The sequence below is a fragment of the Scleropages formosus genome, chromosome 4, assembly GCF_900964775.1.
Source record: "Scleropages formosus chromosome 4, fSclFor1.1, whole genome shotgun sequence".
NCBI lineage: Eukaryota > Metazoa > Chordata > Actinopteri > Osteoglossiformes > Osteoglossidae > Scleropages > Scleropages formosus.
This window is the reverse complement of record NC_041809.1, coordinates 10,591,713-10,612,363: the sequence shown is the minus strand read 5'-3', so window position 1 is coordinate 10,612,363 and position 20,651 is coordinate 10,591,713. Positions and strand designations below refer to the sequence as shown.

General features: G+C 40.7%; 1 protein-coding gene across 2 annotated transcripts in view; it reads right to left on the bottom strand.

Annotated features, from left to right (window-relative positions):
• The window catches only part of adam12b (ADAM metallopeptidase domain 12b), a 78,177-nt gene that overhangs the window by 36,617 nt on the left and 20,909 nt on the right, over window positions 1-20,651 (bottom strand). For both annotated transcript variants that reach the window (XM_018749614.2, XM_018749615.2), the window contains exon 4: window positions 6,425-6,503. In XM_018749614.2, coding sequence (XP_018605130.1) covers window positions 6,425-6,503 — 79 coding nt within the window. The remainder of the gene's footprint in view (window positions 1-6,424; window positions 6,504-20,651) is intronic.

The following is a 20,651-nucleotide window of genomic DNA, read 5'->3' as shown; positions in this document are numbered from 1 at the left end:
GATGCTGATTTGCTTTAAGACCATTCAAGTAAGGAAGACAAAACTCCACTGAAAATATTGTACATTGAGTCATTCACTAATGGCCTTAATAGATTTTTTTTTTTTATTAAGTCCCATCACATTAAATATGAAAACAGTGTGGTGTAGGCAGTGCTACATTTTGCATTTAAATTAATAAGACTCATTCATTTTTATTTGATGGCAACAAAAAGGGATTAGAAGTGCATGAATATGCTTGCTGTGCACTGGCAGAGACTGTTGCTCGTTGCATTAATATTTTTCTTGCTCAGACATCAATTTTCCTTCCATCAAAGCTATTGTGTGTGTAACTCAGCTCTCTGTTACTGTGGGCTGTTTTGTCACACTGAAAACTGTACATTGCCCAGCTCCATAAATCCATAAATGACTGAAGTCTATGAAGCATAATGGTTAAAGACATAGTCTTGTAACTGTCACACAGGGCAGACTGGAGAGCCCTGTGTGAACCCAATTGCGGGATCGTTCATGATAAAGATACTTGGGGCTAGGCAATACTCTGAGTTGGGGGCAAGTGTGATTCAATCCGAGGTGCAAACGTGGTCAGAGAGGAGAACTCGAAGACGTGGTCAAGGACGCGAAGAGAGGTTCGATACCATGGAAAACAGGAATGGGGTGACAAGATGGGCAAGGGAACAGGAAGTGTGGAACTTGGAGGAGGACGGGTCAGGCACTGAGGAGAAGTCAATGCTGGACAGATGGTTACCTTCTAAGAGATTCTGCAACGGAGAAGGAGCTGGGGATAGTTTTTATAGATGAATGCTCTGATTGCTGACAGGTGCTTAATTGGAGGCAGGTGCTGCTGGTTGCGGTACGTACGTGGTCATGACAATAACCTTAGGTTGGCCAGCGATAGAGGTCCTGGTTTTGGACCATGAAGAAGGTACTATAACAGCTCCTCTAAAATAATTCAATGTAACAACGGTCAGTAACTGCTTGTCCAGTGCAGGATTGTGGTGCTCCAAATAATGAGATTCATAAGAGAGTCAAAATATTTTTGTGTAAAAGTGACGGCCAAATGCAAAGTAAATATTCGTGTTTCAAGTGCAGTTACATTTACTGTATGCTCTTCCACCACCAACTATCAGTGACTGCTGGTCCTTCTTAGAGTCACAGTGGCCCGGAGCCTGTTGTAGAAGCACAAGTCACAAGGAACACCTGGGTGGGAGTCCATCACAGAGCAGACACACACAAATTCATATTACAAGCAGTTCAGTGGCCAATTAATCTGAAACATAACTCTTTACATTTACATTTATTCATTTAGGAGACGCTTTTCTCCAAAGCAATGTACACCTCACATAAAATACATTTTGTGCATTACCTTAGGAGCTTTCTCATAGACATAGCTGCAGATGTATGACTCTTAAGCACAGTTTGTTTCCTTCCTTCACCATATGCACCGGCGTTCATCACACAAGTAGCTGCATAAAACTTTACCAAAATATTGCCGATTCCCAATCACCTTCCAAGTCTTTATTTTTTTTGAGATACATATAAACATTTACGTTGGATTGCAGGAGTGGATCTGTAAAGGACTGATCTGAGCATAGTCATGAACATTTATACTTTACATGAGTTTAAGAGATCATGGGCAAAGTGAGTTTAGAAGAGACGAATTTTAAGACCCTTTTTAAATCTGGACATAGGTTCAGCAGTTCTGAGCAAGAGGAGGAGGTCGTTCCACCACAACAGAGCCAGAACTGAGAACCTCTGTGCTTTACCTTTCTTGACCACCAAGTGGGCAGATGTGAAAAAACGTAGCAGTCTGGTTGGCGTGTGGTTAATGATCAAGTCCTGCAGATAGCTGAGAGCAGTTCCATTGATGCATTTGTAGGCCATAACCAGGATATTAAATTTGATCTGAGCAGCTATGGGAAGCCAGTGTAAATAAACAAATAGAGGAGGTACATGAGAATGCTTCGGCAACTCAAACACAACTCGGGCAGCAGTGTTCTGTATTAGCTGTAGCGGTTTGATGGCAGTAGCAGGAAGGCCGGACAAGAGGGAGTTGCAGTAGTCCAGACGGGGTGTCACCATGGCCTGGACAAGTAGTTGGGCAGAGTCAGTTGTGAGGTAAGGATGGATCCTGCAAATGTTATACAGGATGTATCTGCAGGTCTGAGTTGTGGCTTCAATGTGCTGAGAGAAAGATAGACTTCAGTCAGTCATCACTACCAGACTCTTAGCTGAGGAGGTAGGCAAAATGAGTGAATTGTTCAGTTTGATTGAGAGATCATGAAAGGAAGATAGGCTAGCTAGCAGGTGTAGGGTCGCTGCTTTGGAGAGGTTAAGCTGTAGGTGGTGATCAGACATCCATGCAGAGATGTCCAACAGGCAGGCAGCGATGCATGTGGAAATGTCTGATGCTCCAGGTGGAAAGGAGGGGAAGAGCTGGGTATCATCAGCATAGCTGTGGTATTTGAATCCATGGGAGGCAATGATAGGGCCGAAGGAGGAGGTGTAGACTTTAAAAGGAGATCCATCCAAACAAAGATCCAGACACACTGAGCTGGATTCAAACCTCAACAACCCCGGCACAGTGAGACAGCAAATTACCTTTGGGCTCTGCCCCTGACTTTCGTCAAAAAAAGAAAGGAATGTCTAGTCATGGTGGTTTTGAGTATGTGAAAGTTGTACTTATTTTGTATGACGTAATTTTGTGTGATAGTTAATCACACAAACACAAACTCTGGGATCTGGGGGGAAATAAAATATACACATTGAAGGAGAACAGCCTATTCATCTCAGTCAATTGCAACACTATAATGTCTGTGTTGACACAAGGTGAAACCTTATTTCAGGTTTCCTCCCTCACCATGCCAACACGCCAGTAAATTTAAAACTCTTTTTGAGAGCTAATGAAGGATGGCTTGTTCCAGGGGAGCCAGTCCCCCCTGTTGGCAGTGGGGGGCTTGTCGTTTCGAAACATAGCCTATCCTTTTTGTCCTGTCCTGAGCTAATGGTACGTCTGGCTGTGATTCAGGATGAATCAGTGGCAGCCCCCATGGCCTGCACAGCCAGGGCCCGACATTGTTACGTGTGCTGTCGGCAAGCTGCCACTGAGATGGGCAGTCATGGGCAGCCATTTCATTGTCTGCGTTCTCCAAAACAACTGGGTCTTGCAAAAAAAGGCCTCAGGCTTTTCTTGCTTTGGTTCCTGGTACTTCATAGGACTTTTTACTACTTACCTGCATACTGCCTGCCTATGTACTTTCTTCACAGGTAGCATAGTGGTTAAAGACCTCACCTTCCGCTCAAAGGGCCTAGGTTTAAACCCCCTTGCTGTTGCAAATCCCTGAAGCAAGTTCTACATTTGGAAGTTTTCCACTCAACATTACGTAGTTATCTAAACTAGTTACTAACAATAAATGACTTTAGAAGAAAGGGTTAACTAAGTATGTAAATGTATTTCAGGGCCAGCAGGTGGTATAACAGCTGCTGTCTTTGGACTTGAAGGACTAAGGTTCCTTTAACGTAGTACCCTTGAGCGTGATACTTACATTTACATATCAGATGCTTTTCTGCAAAGCGACTTCCAATGAACTCTATGTAGCATTATCAGCCCACACACACACACACACACACACCTTATTCACCAAGGTGACTTACACCACTAGATACCCTACTTACACTGGGTTACTCATCAGTGGAACACAATCTCTCAATCTCACACACTATGGGTGAACCTGAACAACATGCCTTCAGACTGTGAGAGGAAACCCACGCAAGCACAGACAGAACACACAAACTCCGCCCAGACTGAGCGGGGATTGAACCCATGTCCACTTACACCACCCAGGCGCTGTGAAACCATGCCACCCTTATCCTCAATTACCCTAAGTTACTTCAGTGAATAAAAAAACAACTATATCATTGGGTAAATCATTATTAAGTGCTTTGACGAAATGCATCATCTTAGGGAATAAATGTGCTATGGGACGCTGCCTTCTTTCTGTGCCTCATAGTTGCAATCATCGGTATCGGAAATGTCAATCATACCCCATCCCGCACGCACATTTCTTTTTTCAAAACAGATGCTCTCCCTTGCGGATCACATGGGTCAAAGCCTTACTTTACTCCAAGGTGGGACCCTGGAGCTGTATTCCGTCTATCAGGAGATTCCATTCTCTCTGCTGTACCTGATAACATTTTAAATTCATATGATACAATGAAATTCAAAAAACTGACTTAAGCAACTTTGCATTTCAGTGTGTACCTTTCAAAGCGATCAGAAGCTGCTCTATTTAATTTAAATTTAAGCAGACACTCTTGTCAACCCCGCTTTCAGCAAACACAAAACTCCCAGAAACAAATTCATTATGCAGTGAGAGAGACTGTTTAAATCACAAAACGCCACATGTAATGTAACCCAGTATTTGAAATTTGTGAGAAGAGTGTCTGCAATACAGTTTGTTTCACTGTATCAGCACACAGATTGAGTCAGGATATCATTTTTTTCCTGGGTTTTATGTTTAGATTCTTTGAGCAGATTTGAGTTTGATGTTTCAGAAGCATTTCCCTCTGCGATCATTAAAGTTTCATTCATAATAAAAATAATGTTTGCATTTATGTCTAGGTATTATATTTTATAAAAAAAATGTTCATAAAAAATGAAAGATACTGCAGCAGTACATATTTTTACATTAAACCATTGTATATTTTCTACAGCAGATTTGTTGTCTCCGCCTAGCAGTGTGTTCAATTCACCGTGCTACCATTACATATTTATAGTACCCTAAATACATTTTTCAGAGTGAAAAACATGTAAAATGTAAAAATAAAAAAAAATTATTTTGGTGATTTGTTTGAAATATGTATTAATTTTACATTATGATAAACAAACATTATTTATAATGTTTATTTAATTTTAATGATTAGTATAAACATAAATCCTCAGCAAGTGGGGCAGCTGGTCGCTTAATGGTGAAAGCTGCTACCTTTAGACCCAAATAATCCAGGTTCAAGCCTCACCTCCAGCAACAGCACTCTTGAGCAAGGTGCTTACCCTAAATTGCTCTGGTAAATATCTCTAAGTTGTGTTAGAAGAAAACATCAGCTAAGTAAATGAATATAGTGCACTGCAACCAAGGACTACAGACAAGAGTTTCAGGTAGTGTAGTGGCTAGTGCTGCTGTGTTTGGGCCTGAAGGTCACAGGTTTGACTCCTACCTCTAGCTATAGGACCCTTGAGCAAGGTACTTTAAAATTAGAGTTGTATAAATGTGTAAGTAATTATAAGTACCTCTATAATGTAAGTCACTTCGGAGAGAAACATCAGTTAAATGTAAATAAGAAATACTCATTTCTCATGCAGGGGGAAAAAAAAAAAAACAGCCATATTCTGTGCGATCAGATATGAAGTACACTTTTTTAGATTCATTCTGGCATCATATAGTGGTGGATCCCTGTGTCAGTACTTGAGAACAGTTTATGTACATTGTGCCATGTTGCTGTTTTAGAACAGCTGGGTTCTAGACCACTGAGTTAGTTCTTTAACAAGGTCAGAGGACCAAGGGAGATACAGAGGTCAGCAGTATTGGGAGGTATTACATTGCTTGATTTTCTACCAAGACACAATCAGAAATATGGTTATGATATTGTTACCATATTAACACACCACAATTTTAACAAATAATACATTTTTGCCCTTTGGTTATTTGTATGCGCAAATACAGTGCTCTTACTTGATGAATGTGTTGGAATATCTGTCTCTTGTCATTTTTTTGTATTTTATTTTTGACTGAATTTGGCAGAGTCACTTACCTGTAGTATACAATTATATACATAAATAACTATAGTCTAAAAGTAGTTATAATTCACAAAATGCACAACACACCACAACCCTGTTCAGGACAAAAGGTTATTGAAAATGGATGGATGGAAAATGCACAACACTTTCGAAACAGCTCTTGTGGCAGGTTCCCATTTTAGTGATTTGTGAAATCTGCGATAGCACTGATAAGAGTCTGGAACCAGCAGTTCTTTCCACTTGCCTTCATGCTTCGAACTGGAAACCAACTATTGTGCAACTTGAACAACTGAACTCAAACTGCACTGAACTGGTTGTCTGTTTGATTACCCACTGGTCTGCTCTAGGAAATGCACTCAGTTTTTGCTTTCATCCATAAGTTATAAGTCTCAAGTTAAGTTAAGGTTAGGTCATAAATTAAGTCATGCATTTCAAATCACACCAGTTAGTGCTCAGGTTTTGAATAATGATGAAAAAAACAAAATTTTCTAAGAATAGCTTTAATTTTTCTTTAAATACTTCAAATTTTACTTTAAAACCTACTTTAAGTACTAGATCAGTATCATCACATCCACCCAGAGATTGACCTTCTGCAGCACTAATAGTGTCCGGGGTATCCCGAAAGTTCCCCCCTACCGTGAAGTTGTGAGTCCCGATGATTGTACTTCCATCCTCTAGGTAATGTGTCTCAGTGTAATGACTTGCAAACAGCCCCCTAAAGACAGAAGTAAAGAAAAAGTATTAAATGAGGTCATTAAGGTAAAAAGTTTGAAGAGAGGAAAAAAAAAAAAGCAATACACTTGCCATAGTTTTCTTGCAACCATCATTTTCTTTTTTGTTGAATGGCCTGGTAACGTTTAACCCAAATATTTAGGCTGATGAGAGTTTAACGATAATTGGACATAGACAGATTAAAGTCTGTTTTAAACAACTTTCCCTTGGGTTACAGGGGATTTGCCATTTCCTAAATTGGAATTAGCAGCTGTGAGGGAAGCATTATGGTCCCAATCTAAAGAGAGAGGAAATAAGATGAAGTGGTAATCCTGTTACATTGCACACTAGCGGCAAGAGGAAATTGCTATGATCCAACCCTGTGTGTAACTCAAGAGGCAACGGGTGCCACAATATGACACAGTGACAGTGTGTTCTATCACACTCCACACAAATGTTTCGGTCTTTAAAAAAATCACACTTAGGGGCAAAAGCCTCTGGTCCGAATAGCAATGTTTACATATATGTCCTTCGACATTACAGGTCTATTATTTTTAGTGAAACATCTCACATGTAATCACTTCACATATGACCCAAATGTTTACATATCCCTAAGCCAGAAAAAGCACTCCTTCCAGCAGAATCATTATTTTCATTAAGCATCACACTAAGTAAAATCCATCTAAGTTCTTAAGTAACGTAGCTTACATATCCTTCATTCAAAATGTTTCATGTTTCAATATGAATTATTTCTTTCTTAGGCTGCATGGCACGGAGAAGTAATAACAATACTTCTCACTTATAAGTCCAAATTTCTTTTGTGAGTTTCTGTTATTTGAACCATCCTTCTGAGGTGAATTTCCTTTTTGGTGAGCTGTTCCACACTGAGCAGTTGCTTTGAACTTTAATTCTAGTTGGTAGAAATCACATTCAGATTTACATTTATTTATTTATTAGACGCTTTTCTCCAAAGTGACGCACATCTCATAGAAAATACAATGTGTACATTACATTAGCAGAAAGAGACACTTAGATGCAGACGTTTGATTTTTAATTACAATTTGTTTTTTCCACCATATGAACCAATGTTCATCACATGAGTAGCTGCATAAAACTTCATCAGAATATCGGCGATTCCAAATCACTTTCCCACTTTTTTTTTGGAGATATATATATATATGTAACCATTTACGTTACATTACAGGAGTAGCTGCGTAAAGGCTTATCTGGGCATGATCTTAAAGTTATGGTGCATGAACATTTACAACTTACATGAACTGAAGAGATCATAGGTTAAGTGAGTCTGGAAGAGGTGAGTTTCACATACATACCAGTCTGTTGAACTACATTCTGTTCCACTTAAAAGCATTATTATTATTATTATTATTATTATTATTATTATTATTATTATTGTTGTTGTTGTTGTTGTTGCTTGATTACCTTGCCTTCAGTGTTCTGTCCAGATCTTCCCTTTCAAGTATTTCCCAACTTGCCCTGCTGTTCTCACACTTTTCATTGGTGCTGTACCACACCTTTGAGGGGAACTACTTCTTTAGTGAGCGCTATTGATGAAAAAGTGTTCAGTCATTTTGCAGAATATGTCTCGAGAGAACCAGGAGACTACTGCCTGCCGGATAACTTTCCACCTAGCTGTCATGTCTCAAAATGGGTTTGTCAAAACAAGGTCCTGGAGGAGATTAAGAAAGCAGCTGGAGGTGTATCCCCATGCAGGATGGGGTCCAAGCAAGTGAATCATTGCTGCACGTGTGTTTGTGTCTGCAGATGACTGAGCCGGTGTGATCCACCCATCCAGCTACGGCCCATGTAGCTTGGCCAACAGACCCTACAGCTGGAACATCAAAATGAAATATCTTGTCTCAGGAGAGGAAGTATCAACATTTTATGGTAGTGAAGGGCATGGAGTGTTTCATAACAAAACGTGTTATGAATCCTCAATGTTCCTTCTGATGTGGCAGTCAGATTTTGTAGACACCTCAAAGATTGCATTCCTTACTTACATTTTGGGTCAAATGTCTTATGAAAGGTCTTCTCAGTCATCACATCTTCTCCTGAATTCACATTTTACATTTACCTTTACCGAAGCATTCGGGCCCTAATGGCCAGACAGTGTAGCAGATTCTTCCCCCAAAGCCATCAGACTCCTCAATACCCAGGGACTGGACTGACACCAACTCACACACACATACACCAGTACTCAACTGAACACCATTCCACACCCTTGACAATTTTCTTGCACTTTTCTATCTGAAATTGCTGCTAAAACCTAGCTAGTTTACATTTACCACATTCATTGTATATTTATTGTTTATATGTATTATCATGTTTATATATATACACACACACACACACACACACACTTTCAGAACCACTTGTCCCATATGGGATCACGGGGAACCGGAGCCTACCCGGCAACACAGGGCGTACGGCCGGAGGGGGAGGGGACACACCCAGGACAGGACACCAGTCCGTCACAAGGTACCCCAAGCGGGACTCAAACCCCAGACCCAGCAGACAGCAGGACTGTGGTCCAACCCACTGCGCCACTATATATATATAGTGTGGGTAGCACAATGGTCCTGGAGGAACATTGTTTCATTTCACTGTGTACTGTACCAGCTGCATATGGTTGAAATGAGAATAAAGCCACTTTGACTTTAGTGGATGCTTTTCTCCGAAATGCCTTCCAACGAAGTCTATGTAGTGTTATCAGCCCACATATCGTATTCACCAAGGTGAATTACACTGCTAGATACACTACTTACAATGGGTCACTCATCCATACATGAGTGAAACACACTCTCTCTGTCACTCACACACTATGGGTGAACCTGAACAGCATGTCTTTGGACTGTGGGAGAAAAATAACTGTATTTCAGAATCCTCGGTGCTTAGATGATTTGGGACAAGGGAAAGCCTTCAACAAAATAAATCATGAACTCTGAAAAATAACTTACATAAGACGTAAGTACAGAAACTGCTGTGGCTCTGTGTTACTGTAACAGTCTGGAAAACTTAATTATGACTGACCAACTGGCTCAGATAATAATGTTGTATAAGAAGGAAAACTGTGTCAGTCAAACATCTTATAAATCTAAAGAGGATGGAGGAGTACAAGAATTAATGTCTGAGATGAATATGCAGAACTGGGACACCAAATGAGTCTCAGCAACCTGCAGATCACTTAAACCCAGCTGCAGTCGTCCACTCACACACTGTCAGACACACTAAACACATTTAATTTACTGTTTTCCAACTGTGTGAACCATCAAGGCAGCAAATTCCCCAATCAGCAGAAACCCATTGAAGCACAGGCAGTGTAAACTAGTTTAACAAGCAGGGAAAAGTCTTTCTATTCCCAAGCAGCAACACTGTATTCCATGCTGGGATCCTGTCATCAATTAAGAAGACTGAGCAAAGAAGAGAAAGAAGGATAGTGGTTATCAGTTCAAATCCCTGGAAAGACTATGCTGCCTTACCCTTAAAATCTTTAATCAGAATTGATCCAGTAACTGGGTCATAAGGGTAAGATTGGGTCAATAAAGGTATCAGGATAGAAAATAAATATCAGTCTCTTGAAATCCTTAGGAAGAAGTTCCCAGTTCTATAAATAACAGTCATAAAAACACAGAATTTACCTCCACATGATGAAAACCACCTGCAACCATCTGAACTGTGTGAAAACTGGCAATGTTTTGCAGCTTATTTTATAAAAGTAAAAAAAAAAAGAGTCTTCAATTTGACACACACATACACACAGACACACAAAAACCAACAGGCTGTATAAAGGGCAAAATTTTGCCTGGGTGGATATTTACATTTACTCATTTAAAATTAACTTGCAGTTTAAAGCTTCCTGTAATTATTCACCAGTTCATACAGTAGAGTAATTTTTACTGAAGCAGTTCAGGGTAAGCTAACCACTGTTAGCTGCTGCACTGGAAATGAAATTATAAATTTAAAAACGGATAGAAAATAAACTTATTATAATGGAATACATCCACAGGTTCCTCCACTAACAGGCAAATAGAAGCAATGCCCTCAGCTCAGACTGTCAACACCCATCTTTGGTGCTAAATGACACAAGGGGCATTAAAAATAAAACATACAACCACTGTCCTGATTTTTGTGTTTCAAGTTGTGGACATGTTTTGGTACTCAGCCTTCTGGGGCGCACATGTCCACAAGTACCTAATGAATGCGTAGATTTTCCATTTACTAATTTGGCCGAGTCTGTAAAGCAGCGGTTCAGTTTTTAACATATTACAGATGTTTGTCTCCCCGTTGACAGGTCCTCTTCATTAATTAGACCTCATCGGTGACATTCATGACATCCAGCGCAATGTGAAACAGGGTAATAATGCTGAGATTTTGTGGAATTTAAGAGCCTCATCCAAAGCTTTCATAGAGTCTTGTAATAATTAGCACAACTGTCACAACGAGTCTGAAGATCGAGCTCAGGCTAAATCCATCATATAAAGCTGTGTTCTTCTCAGTGCACGAATCCATTAGAGCTGGATTAACACTGCTGTCCAAAACTGTTGAGAAGTGCATAGTAACGGGCCGGAAATGTGGGATTTCATAAAGAGAAACACACACTGATGGAATTTGACAGATGTTATTCTCAGACTGAAAAGAACATGCGAATAAGTGGGTTTGTGTGTGTGTGTTGTAATCTTAGCATAAGAAGTTAAATAAAAATCTTTGGAGATGGGTAAAGATGAAGAATACCAGCTGGAAAATGAAAAAAAAAAGGTGTCAGGGCAGCTGATAGCAGAGTGGTTAGAGCTGCTGCCTTTGGACCTGAAGGGCATTGGTTTGATTTTGACTTCCAGCTGCAGCATCTTTGAGGGAAGTACTTACCCTAAATCACCCCAGTAAAATTACTGAGCTGTGTAAGTGAGCAAATTAGCATTGTTGGTTGCTCTGGACTAAAGCATCAGCTAAACAAATGTGAATGCGGGCAGAATTATTAAAGACATCTCATGGGAAAGTCTTTTAATGACGAATAGATCAAGAATCTTTTTTATAAAACTTAGTTTCCTTAAGTTCTGAAAAATATATGAACTATCAGTAGTCCTCCAATGTTTATTGTTGCATAAATAAGGAATGAATAGTGTTATGTTGAATTTTTCTTCCGTGTACAGTTTTTTTTTTATTTAGGTACATTAACACCATTATATAACAGACAGTATATTGCATTGTAACACAGACAAGCTGTTTTTCAGAAGTTTCACGATTTAAATCAGTACTTGTTAATTTCACTTACTGCAGTCTGCTGTATTTCTCTTTACAGAAAGGTATCCACCTGGGAATTCTTGTCAGATCCACCATGCTATAATAATAAATAAATCTCATTTCACTTTGGCAGATTTTTTTTTTTTTTTCTCTGGCTTCAGTGTTGCACCTGTGCATTGTCTGTTTGTGCACTAGCATGGATCTGCAAATACCCTGTGTTGTCTTGAAAGGAAAGTGTAATTCTGGTGGCAACTTTGCTATGATTATCTTTTATGGGGGGGAGAGTTGTTCAAGAAAATCTACAAAACCTTCAAATAAAATACACTTTGGAAAATGTTTTGCTTTGCATTGAGAAATCGAGAAATACATTTATTCAGCAAGTCTTCAACACATCTTTTATTTTCATTCATCCAGTCCTACGTTCAAGGGTTTGCAAGATTGGATCACAAACTGTTCTACTTCATGTATAAGCTCACCCAGCAACCACTGGGGCAGTGAAGAAATGGTCATTACAGGCTGATGAGACTTTGATGGGAGGCTCCTTTGAGACTACAGACTGGGAAGTGCTCTGTGAGCCCTATGGGGGGTTAGAGACAGACAGATTGATTGTGATATAGGGAACATCAATTTCTGTATGGACACCATCATACCCACTAGTATTGTACACTGGTTCCCTAATAACAAATCCTGGATGACAAGTGAGCCAATGGCTCTTCCTAATCAGAAGAAGAAATCCTTCAAGGCAGGTGAGAGGGAAGAAGTGAAAAGGGTATAGACAGAGCTACAGCTAAAGATGAGAGGTCCTAATGACATTTACAAAAAACAAAGTACAAGCCAAGACAGAATGATGTATGGGACATGTGGAGAGGCCTGAAGAACATCAATGGCAATAAAGCAGTCCAGCAGAGACTCAGTGAAGGGTGATCATGACAACGTCAATAAATTAAACCAGCTTTTCAATGAGTTTGACAAAGGGGTCTCTGTTGATCAACTCTTCAGCCCACCAGCTCACACCTCTGGACATTCTGTGCTTCTGTTTCTCCTCTAATTTACCCTTCTGAATATTAATCCTCTGCCCCTGTCTCTTCCCCCCTCTTCAGAACAATGTACAGCTGTTTGCACCATCCTTTTTTGGCTGCAAACATCCCCTTCCCCACCTTGTATGATTGAGTGACACTCCAGCACTGGGATTGTGCATTCTTTTGGCACTGCTGAGCAGTCTCCACCAAGGAAAAGCTGCAGAGCTTGATGGAATTTGTCCAAGAGTTTTGAAACTGTGTGTGGAATAGCTGTACAGAGTTTTTAAGTGTGTGTGTTTAACCTGAGCCATAGCCTGGAAAGGGTCCCAGTGATTCAAAAAAAAAAAAAAAAACACCCTGTTTGATTGCAGTTCGAGGGGGTGTGGTGGCACAGCAGGCTTGACTGGGTCCTGCTCTTGGGTGGATCTGGGGTTCAAGTCCTGCTTGGCGTGTCTTGTGACAGACTGGCGTCCCGTCCTGGGTGTGTCCCCTCCCCCTCCGCCCTTGCGCCCTGTGTTGCCGGGTTAGACTCCGGCTCATCGCGACCTTGCTTGAGACAAGCGGTTTTAGACAGTGTGTGTGTTTCCAGTTCCCAAGGAAGGGTGACCCTCAGCTTTAAATGACTACTGGATGGTTAAATTACACATCACAGAGACCTTAGAAATGTTGGTTTTAGCACATCTGAAACACCTAGTCAGGATAATCCAGTGTGGGTAATCCATTGTGCCCTGGACTGTAGACTTCAGGTGGTCCAAGGGCCCACTGTGCTCAGTATCCATTAATGGACTGGAAGTGCACTTTATCTATCAACACAGAGGTTATGTAGAAGAAATGTGAGAATTACCGTTACTTCTTCAGGAAACTTGAGACTTTTTAAAGGAACACTGTTGCAGATTATCTTCCAGTCTGTTGACGATAGTGAAATTTTTCATGCAGACATATGCAAGGGCAATGCCATTGCTACATGCAACACCAGCGGGTAAAATTATCTAATTAGGAAAGATGGCTTAATCCAGACAGATAGGCTTGACTCTCTGGAGGAAGTAATGCAGAAAAGGATGCCACATAAACACCTTACTATCATGGGAAATAACTGTCAATCTCTATGCCTAAACATAGTAGTACTGGTCCAAAGAGTGACGCCTGAGGTCATTTCACCCCTTAGGCTTTATAATGTATTCTCTTGCTGCCGGAGTCATCCTGACCTCTTGTCGACATAACTAATATAACACACACACACACACACACACACACACACATACATACACACTGTCTGAAGCCACCTACCCCAAGCAGGGGACACACCCAGGGTGGGACGCCAGTCCGTCACAAGGCACCCCAAGCAGGACTCGAACCACAGACCCGCCAGAGTGCAGGACCTGGCCAGCCCACTGCGTCACTGCGCCCCTCTTAATATAAAACACTGCATAAGACCCTAATTAAAGAGGCAACACTTTGTTCAAATAGTGTGTAGCACTGTCCACTTCACCCATGACAGGTGTGATATGTGTCCAGTGTTTTGCCTGATGCAGTACAACATCTACAACTGTTCTTAATCACAGCGATGATAGCCAAAATTCATTGAAGGGGCTAGACAGTGTTATGGTTGAGATGGACTTCCCTGCTATGACATAAAAAGGTCAATGTATAAGAACACTGACCTACTAGCTTGGCTTCAACTATAACCAAATTTTGTCAATCTCAGCATCTAAAAACTACTAACAATGCTAGTAAAAGACTCTCCATAAATTAATACTGATAATAAATACTGTTCTTAATTATCATTTTCAAATGGCATGCCACCAGTAAAAAATATATACTGTAAATAGTAATATTTCAGTCCTATTCCAATTTAATATGTAATCCTTTTAGTCATTTTATGGGTGTTTTTGCTTTCTGTGCCTAGAAGTTTCTATGACTTCACAATGTAAAGAATAGTTGGCAGCATATTAGTGTTCCACACCACTCTTTTCATTATGTCATGTTCCATCAGCAGGCCTTTGATGGGTCTGGATTAGGGTGCTTCCAGTGGAAGGTAGGATGAATAATTAAGGTACTCCCTGAGCTCAGACAGAGCTGAGGAAGCATGGTGGAACACTACAGAGGCTCGAGCATAGTGAGAGACACTGAGGTTGCTCACCCAACAGACTTGATGATGCCGAGACCTTGTCTTTTCTCTATTTTTAACTGGGCCAGAATTCCAGTTTTACAAGCAGAAGGAGACACGTTTTACCATCCTGCCATTAAAGTTCTTTTAAAAGTTCCCTTTCATCATCACTCTGAGCCACTGTGGGAGCTGGACTCTGATGTTACTCCATGAGTCACCACTCTGAGCAATTAAAACCACATTACCCTCTGGCTTGAAAAAGACCCCTTAACTAAGGTATATTGGACGTATCTGCATAAGAGCTACTTGGTTCCCACAGTGTATTCGGCATGGAATCAATTTCTTTTTTTGAATGGTACCACCATCCAAATTCCATTGGGCCAAATCATTCTAACTGTAAGCAAACACACAAGGTATGCGAGGTACATCCACAGAATGTGAATAAAGAGAATAAAGTTAATATAGAATCAGCAGGGTTCTGGAGCTACAGAAATGAGAACGGATACTTGTTTCCTAGCTGTTGGCTTGGACAAGAATGTGTAGCTTCATGAAACACCCCATGTAGTCTTTCTTAGATGTAGGGCCAAATCTCCAATTACATTCTGCTTAAACTATTTCGGAAAAATAAAAGGGGCTAACATAACCATCTGTGAACCAAAAAACAATGCATTTTAAACTGCATTTTTGCTTACCTGTGTCTAATTAACATCTTATTACTTAATCCTGTGTTACCAGTTAAGCAGATTTCTAACGGTTTGCTACACACGCTAAAGGAAACACAATTTCTAAGACCTTGCACTTGAAAAAAGAACTGCATGTGACCTTTCTTGTACAAATCACTGTGAAACAGTTGCATGCCTGTTTCAACTTAACACCGAACCCTTCAAGGTGAAAATAATTACGGCAGGCTGCTCAGTACACAGCAAAACCAAAATGTGCCTTCCTTCAATGCACATTTAAAATACATGCCCATTTAAAAACATGCAAAATAGATGCACATTTACATGCAACATGTATGTATTGTAACGACCGCGTTACTGTGTTTGAGTGGGAAATGTATTTATTCTAATTGGTTAGATTGTGGTGATGTACGGGGAATATAAGGGGGTGATTGCGTCTGTCATTTAGAGAAAGAGAAGAGAGCCTGGGGCGTTAAGCAGGCTGGGAAGGCTGGCTGGAGACGCAGGTCTTGGAGGAAACAGGGTCCTCGGACCAAGAGCATTATTTCCTTGGTACCGGTGTTCTAATAAAACATTCGAAATGAAGGCTGCCTCTGCGTCCTTCTTCGCCCCATCCAACCTCACAGCGCTGCACGCCACAGTATGCATGTACGTGCAATGAAGTACATGAAAATTTAAAAACCTGTTCAGTTTAATTTAAGAAAATGTACCCTGAACCAGAGAGGTAATCCCATCGTTTCTGCCTATATATGAGTAGAGCCATATGTCTCATATATGGATATAGCTGAATAGCTCTCCTGCTGAATTTTTAATGTTAGCAAGTGAAAGATACAAATAATCATCCGCATTTCCCTCATTTCCCGCATTTCGAGAAGACAATTTAATGTGAACGGCAAATAAATGAGATCAAGCTAATAAATACGTTCGTCTTCATTTATTTTGACAAGAAAAGCTTTAAAATGCTTTATGTATCGCAAATATGCAGAATCAGAAATATAACCAAAATAGTAATTTCATATAACATTTACTGCAGTATGTTGTATTTTCAGTTGTGCTGTTTACATGTGGAAAGCAATATGAAATTATAATCACTGTCCAGTGTCTTTCAGCAACATAATGAGGACAAAAAACAAGAAAAGACACCATGGGAGTTATACAGTCACGTGCGTTTCTCAGACTGTCTTATTCGCAGTTCAGTTATTGTTACATTTGATATTCTGGTAAACATTTTAATATGGGTTCATGAAAGACCTTTGGGGATTTTCATCTTCAATTTAGAAAGCAGTCCACAATCATGTTGGAGGACCTCCATTGCAGCACAACATCCCCCGGCCAAGAGGGTATAACTCAGTTAATTTACATTTATATTCCTAACTGCTAAAGTTTGCGAAATCAAACAATGCATCCAATTAACTTCCTTGTAACACAACAAACACTCACATATGTACTGTCAGTGTGGTAGAATAGCAACATTCCAATTAATTTAAGCTCTTCCTTGCCTCGCTCATTGTTCTGCTAGACGTCCCCAGTACTCTTGGGGGAAAACACAGTGTTATAAAAATTTCTCCTTCAGTCTTTATCCACAGTTTTCATAATGATGAAGTGTTCTCCTTCTATTTTTCTCTCTGTTTCCCTCAAAGAAAGGACCCAGAAAAGGTGCTTCTTTCTGAGAGATCACATGGCTGAATCACAGGGTCATGCACAGACAGCAAGAGCCAACTGGGGCAACAGAACAGCACCCCGCCATCCCATTATGCTTTGAGACAGGGGGGCAGGTCATGGCACCGTTCTCCACGCAGAGATCCCACTACAGCTGAGAGCCAAGACGAAACCATGGTCGTGCTCCTGGTGATTTATGTCACTGTCAGGAGAGCACTGTATGAGTAAAACAGAAGGACGGAGCACAGTCCACAACAAATGCTGTCGCTGGGTAAAACCATGCATCATTTTCAAGTCCATTACTATGACAGTCTGCACCAACACTTCTTTTAAGGTCATAAATAAAAATGACCTAAATGGTAATTAATTACTGCCTCTAAATGTGGCTCATCTGCTACGATTTATATATGGAGCCCGCAGACGTCACAGAGACACATGACCGCATTTGTTAGGCACAAATAAGCAATATGTGTGGTACTTGCCCTCCTTGGCAAACGGCAGTACATCACCAGGGCTGCACTTGCCATTATAGATAAGAGTACATTAGTCAACAAAGTAATTCCTCTTTATGTTTTTATGTTTTCCCCTTGTCTTATTCCGTTTTTAGTATTGAATCTATAATTCATGGCAAAGCTGTTAACAGCTGCTTTATTATTGTGGCTGCCATCCAGAGCCTTGCATATAATACTACCGGAAAGTGGATATTCTCAAATGAATGGACTTGGTGAATCATCTACTTTTCCCTCCAAAATATCTCTGTGAGTGAACTCTCTTGTTATGTTCCTGAGAAACAGACCGGTATCAGTGCCTTTATTTTCTTTTGGTTTCATTCCCTTGTCACTGTATAGTAGCAGCAGGAAGCATTATCTATTTGTAATGAAAAGGTCGTAGGTTCACATCCCAGGACAAGAATCCGCTGTTATATCCACTGTTCAGGAAAACTGTTTAAATTGGTGAACTGGATGCTGTGTTAAAAAGTGCCCTGTGTAACACTCTGGATAACAGTAACAGGATGGGTACTGTAGTGGTTAGAGCCATCACTTTACAATGAAAGGCCCAGGATCCAAATTCCTGCTGCCGCAGTAGTACTGTCACAGCCACCACCGTACCCCAGATGAGAACACCTAGTACCAGTCAGGACAGGGAAGTGTAAGAGACACCAAACCACCGCCTTCCAGTCGTGGAATCTCAACCGAGACAAGCGTTCTCTCTACGCTCACTAGACATCCGTGACTGTTCCTCTTCCTTGTCCCTCTCCCCCTTGCTCCCCTACCCTCCTCCACGACTCCCACATTAATTAATATCGTTGCATCCCTCTTGACCACATCTCTGAATCCTCGCCCCCAACAACATTCACCAATTGACCGGACCCTTCGCCTGTCCCTGACTACGATACTTGCCTTGTCCCTCCTGGTTGCAATAAAGATCCTGCACTTGGGTCCAACATCCTGTGTGTTGGCTCACAGTCACAACAAATACCATAACCAAGGTGTATACACACATTTTCAGAACCACTTGTCCCATACAGGGTCACAGAGGCTACTCAGTAACACAGGGCATAAGGCCAGAGGGGGAAGGGGACACACCCAGGACAGGGCACCAGTCGGCCGCAAGGCACCCCAAGCGGGACTTGAACCCCAGACCCACCCGAGAGCAGAACTGTGGTCCAACCCACTGCGCCACCACACCCCCCATAACCAAGGTACTTACCTTTAATTGCTTACTTATCCAGCTGGATAAATGGATTAATAACTGTAAGTCTCTTAGCATATAATCCTAAAGCTGTAAATTACACTGGACAAAAGTGGTCTCACCGTCACAGAGTCCAAAACCGAAACTCCATATGACTCTGATCTCTTTCAGACCCACTTTTCTCCTGATCATCTAACAGGTAAATTTATATCACACCATCTGTCATGACCTATTGCACATCTGGCACTTAATTTTATAGACAGCGACATGTGTGATGCTCACAACCAAAACAGGGCTATCAGACAAACAAAACTGTATTTTCTATGAGATGCATGCCATTTTGGAGAAAAGTGTCTGCTAAATTAAAATGTAAATGAGTTTTGATAAACTGTGTATTTGTATCTAAAGCTCTTTGTCTTAAAATACATATTGGGATACCATAAATTGGGTATTGCACTGGATAAACATGTCTACTAAATTAATACATGGAATGTAAATGATGGATAATAATAAAACCACTAACTATTCACCGGCAACAGTAACATCTGCCAAAGCCTCTGTCTCTGGTGTCTCAGTTTTTCATGCAGCCCTGTGTCCTGAGCTTGACACCAGAAGTGGCAGCACTGCAGCTTCCTTACACTCTTTATGCTTAGCAGTCATCCTCAGAAAACACTGGAGGCCTTCACCTCTGCCACATACACATATCCAGTTGCACAAATGCATCGTCCTCATGGTAAAATCATTGTAAAACAGAAGGGAGTATTTTTCTTTCGCCTATGCCACATTTTAAAAATTCCAACAGGAACGTAAAGGACTGAATCAGACCCTCCCGACTCCTCTCACAAGCTCTATGGCACTTTAAAATCCTGGGGAGATCCCTGGCTTCCACACCCTTCTTCCGATCATCCACACATCCATACCCCCTGATTCTGATGGCTCTAACAGACAACCTCACTGCTCTCACAAACACCTCCACACTCCTGCTTCCAAGAAGGGTCTTCAGGGGGACGAGCCGGAGCCCTGATACAGGACGATAATGAGTTAAAACATCTGTTTTAAAACAGATCTAGAAAAACGTTTTATTCCTATACTCTTATGCTTCGTTTGAGTACATGATGGTGGAACTATTTAGCAAGGACTCATTTTCTTTCAGTTCTAAGGGTCCATACTCTCAGTTGTTGTATTTGCATGTTATCATTCAAAGTCAGCGCCACTTAAACACTCATTTTAATTAATTATTCCCCTAATTGGAGCAATTCAGCATTCTCCCTTAGTACCAAGTCTGACTGTGGTTTAAAAATACCTAGCAATCCTTCAAGCACATTCTTTTGGGAACATATGCAAAAACCCCATGGGATCATCCAGTCTTCCTCTGGAATTTCATCCAATGGAAATTACTTACCCTTAAGAATGTCAAGGATTTCTGACTTACTTGAGCCAGCACCTCTTTCTATAAAAGGGAAAATTAAGTTTTTAGAAGGACTACAAATATTCTGTTGAAAGGTGTGAAAGAATGATCATAAGGCATTTTTAATGCTGAAAAAATTATTTGAGGGATGAGGAATTTTATGGTGGTATTGGGTACTGTCCCTTCAGAAAAAGAAAATGTGAAATCGAAGTGTATCCTAGAAAATGAAGAATATTTGACACGAGTAAATAATGCTTCAGATATTAATGATGAGGAAGCTACAGATAATCTGCAATCAGTACATATATTGAAGAGACCCCTCATGAGTGTA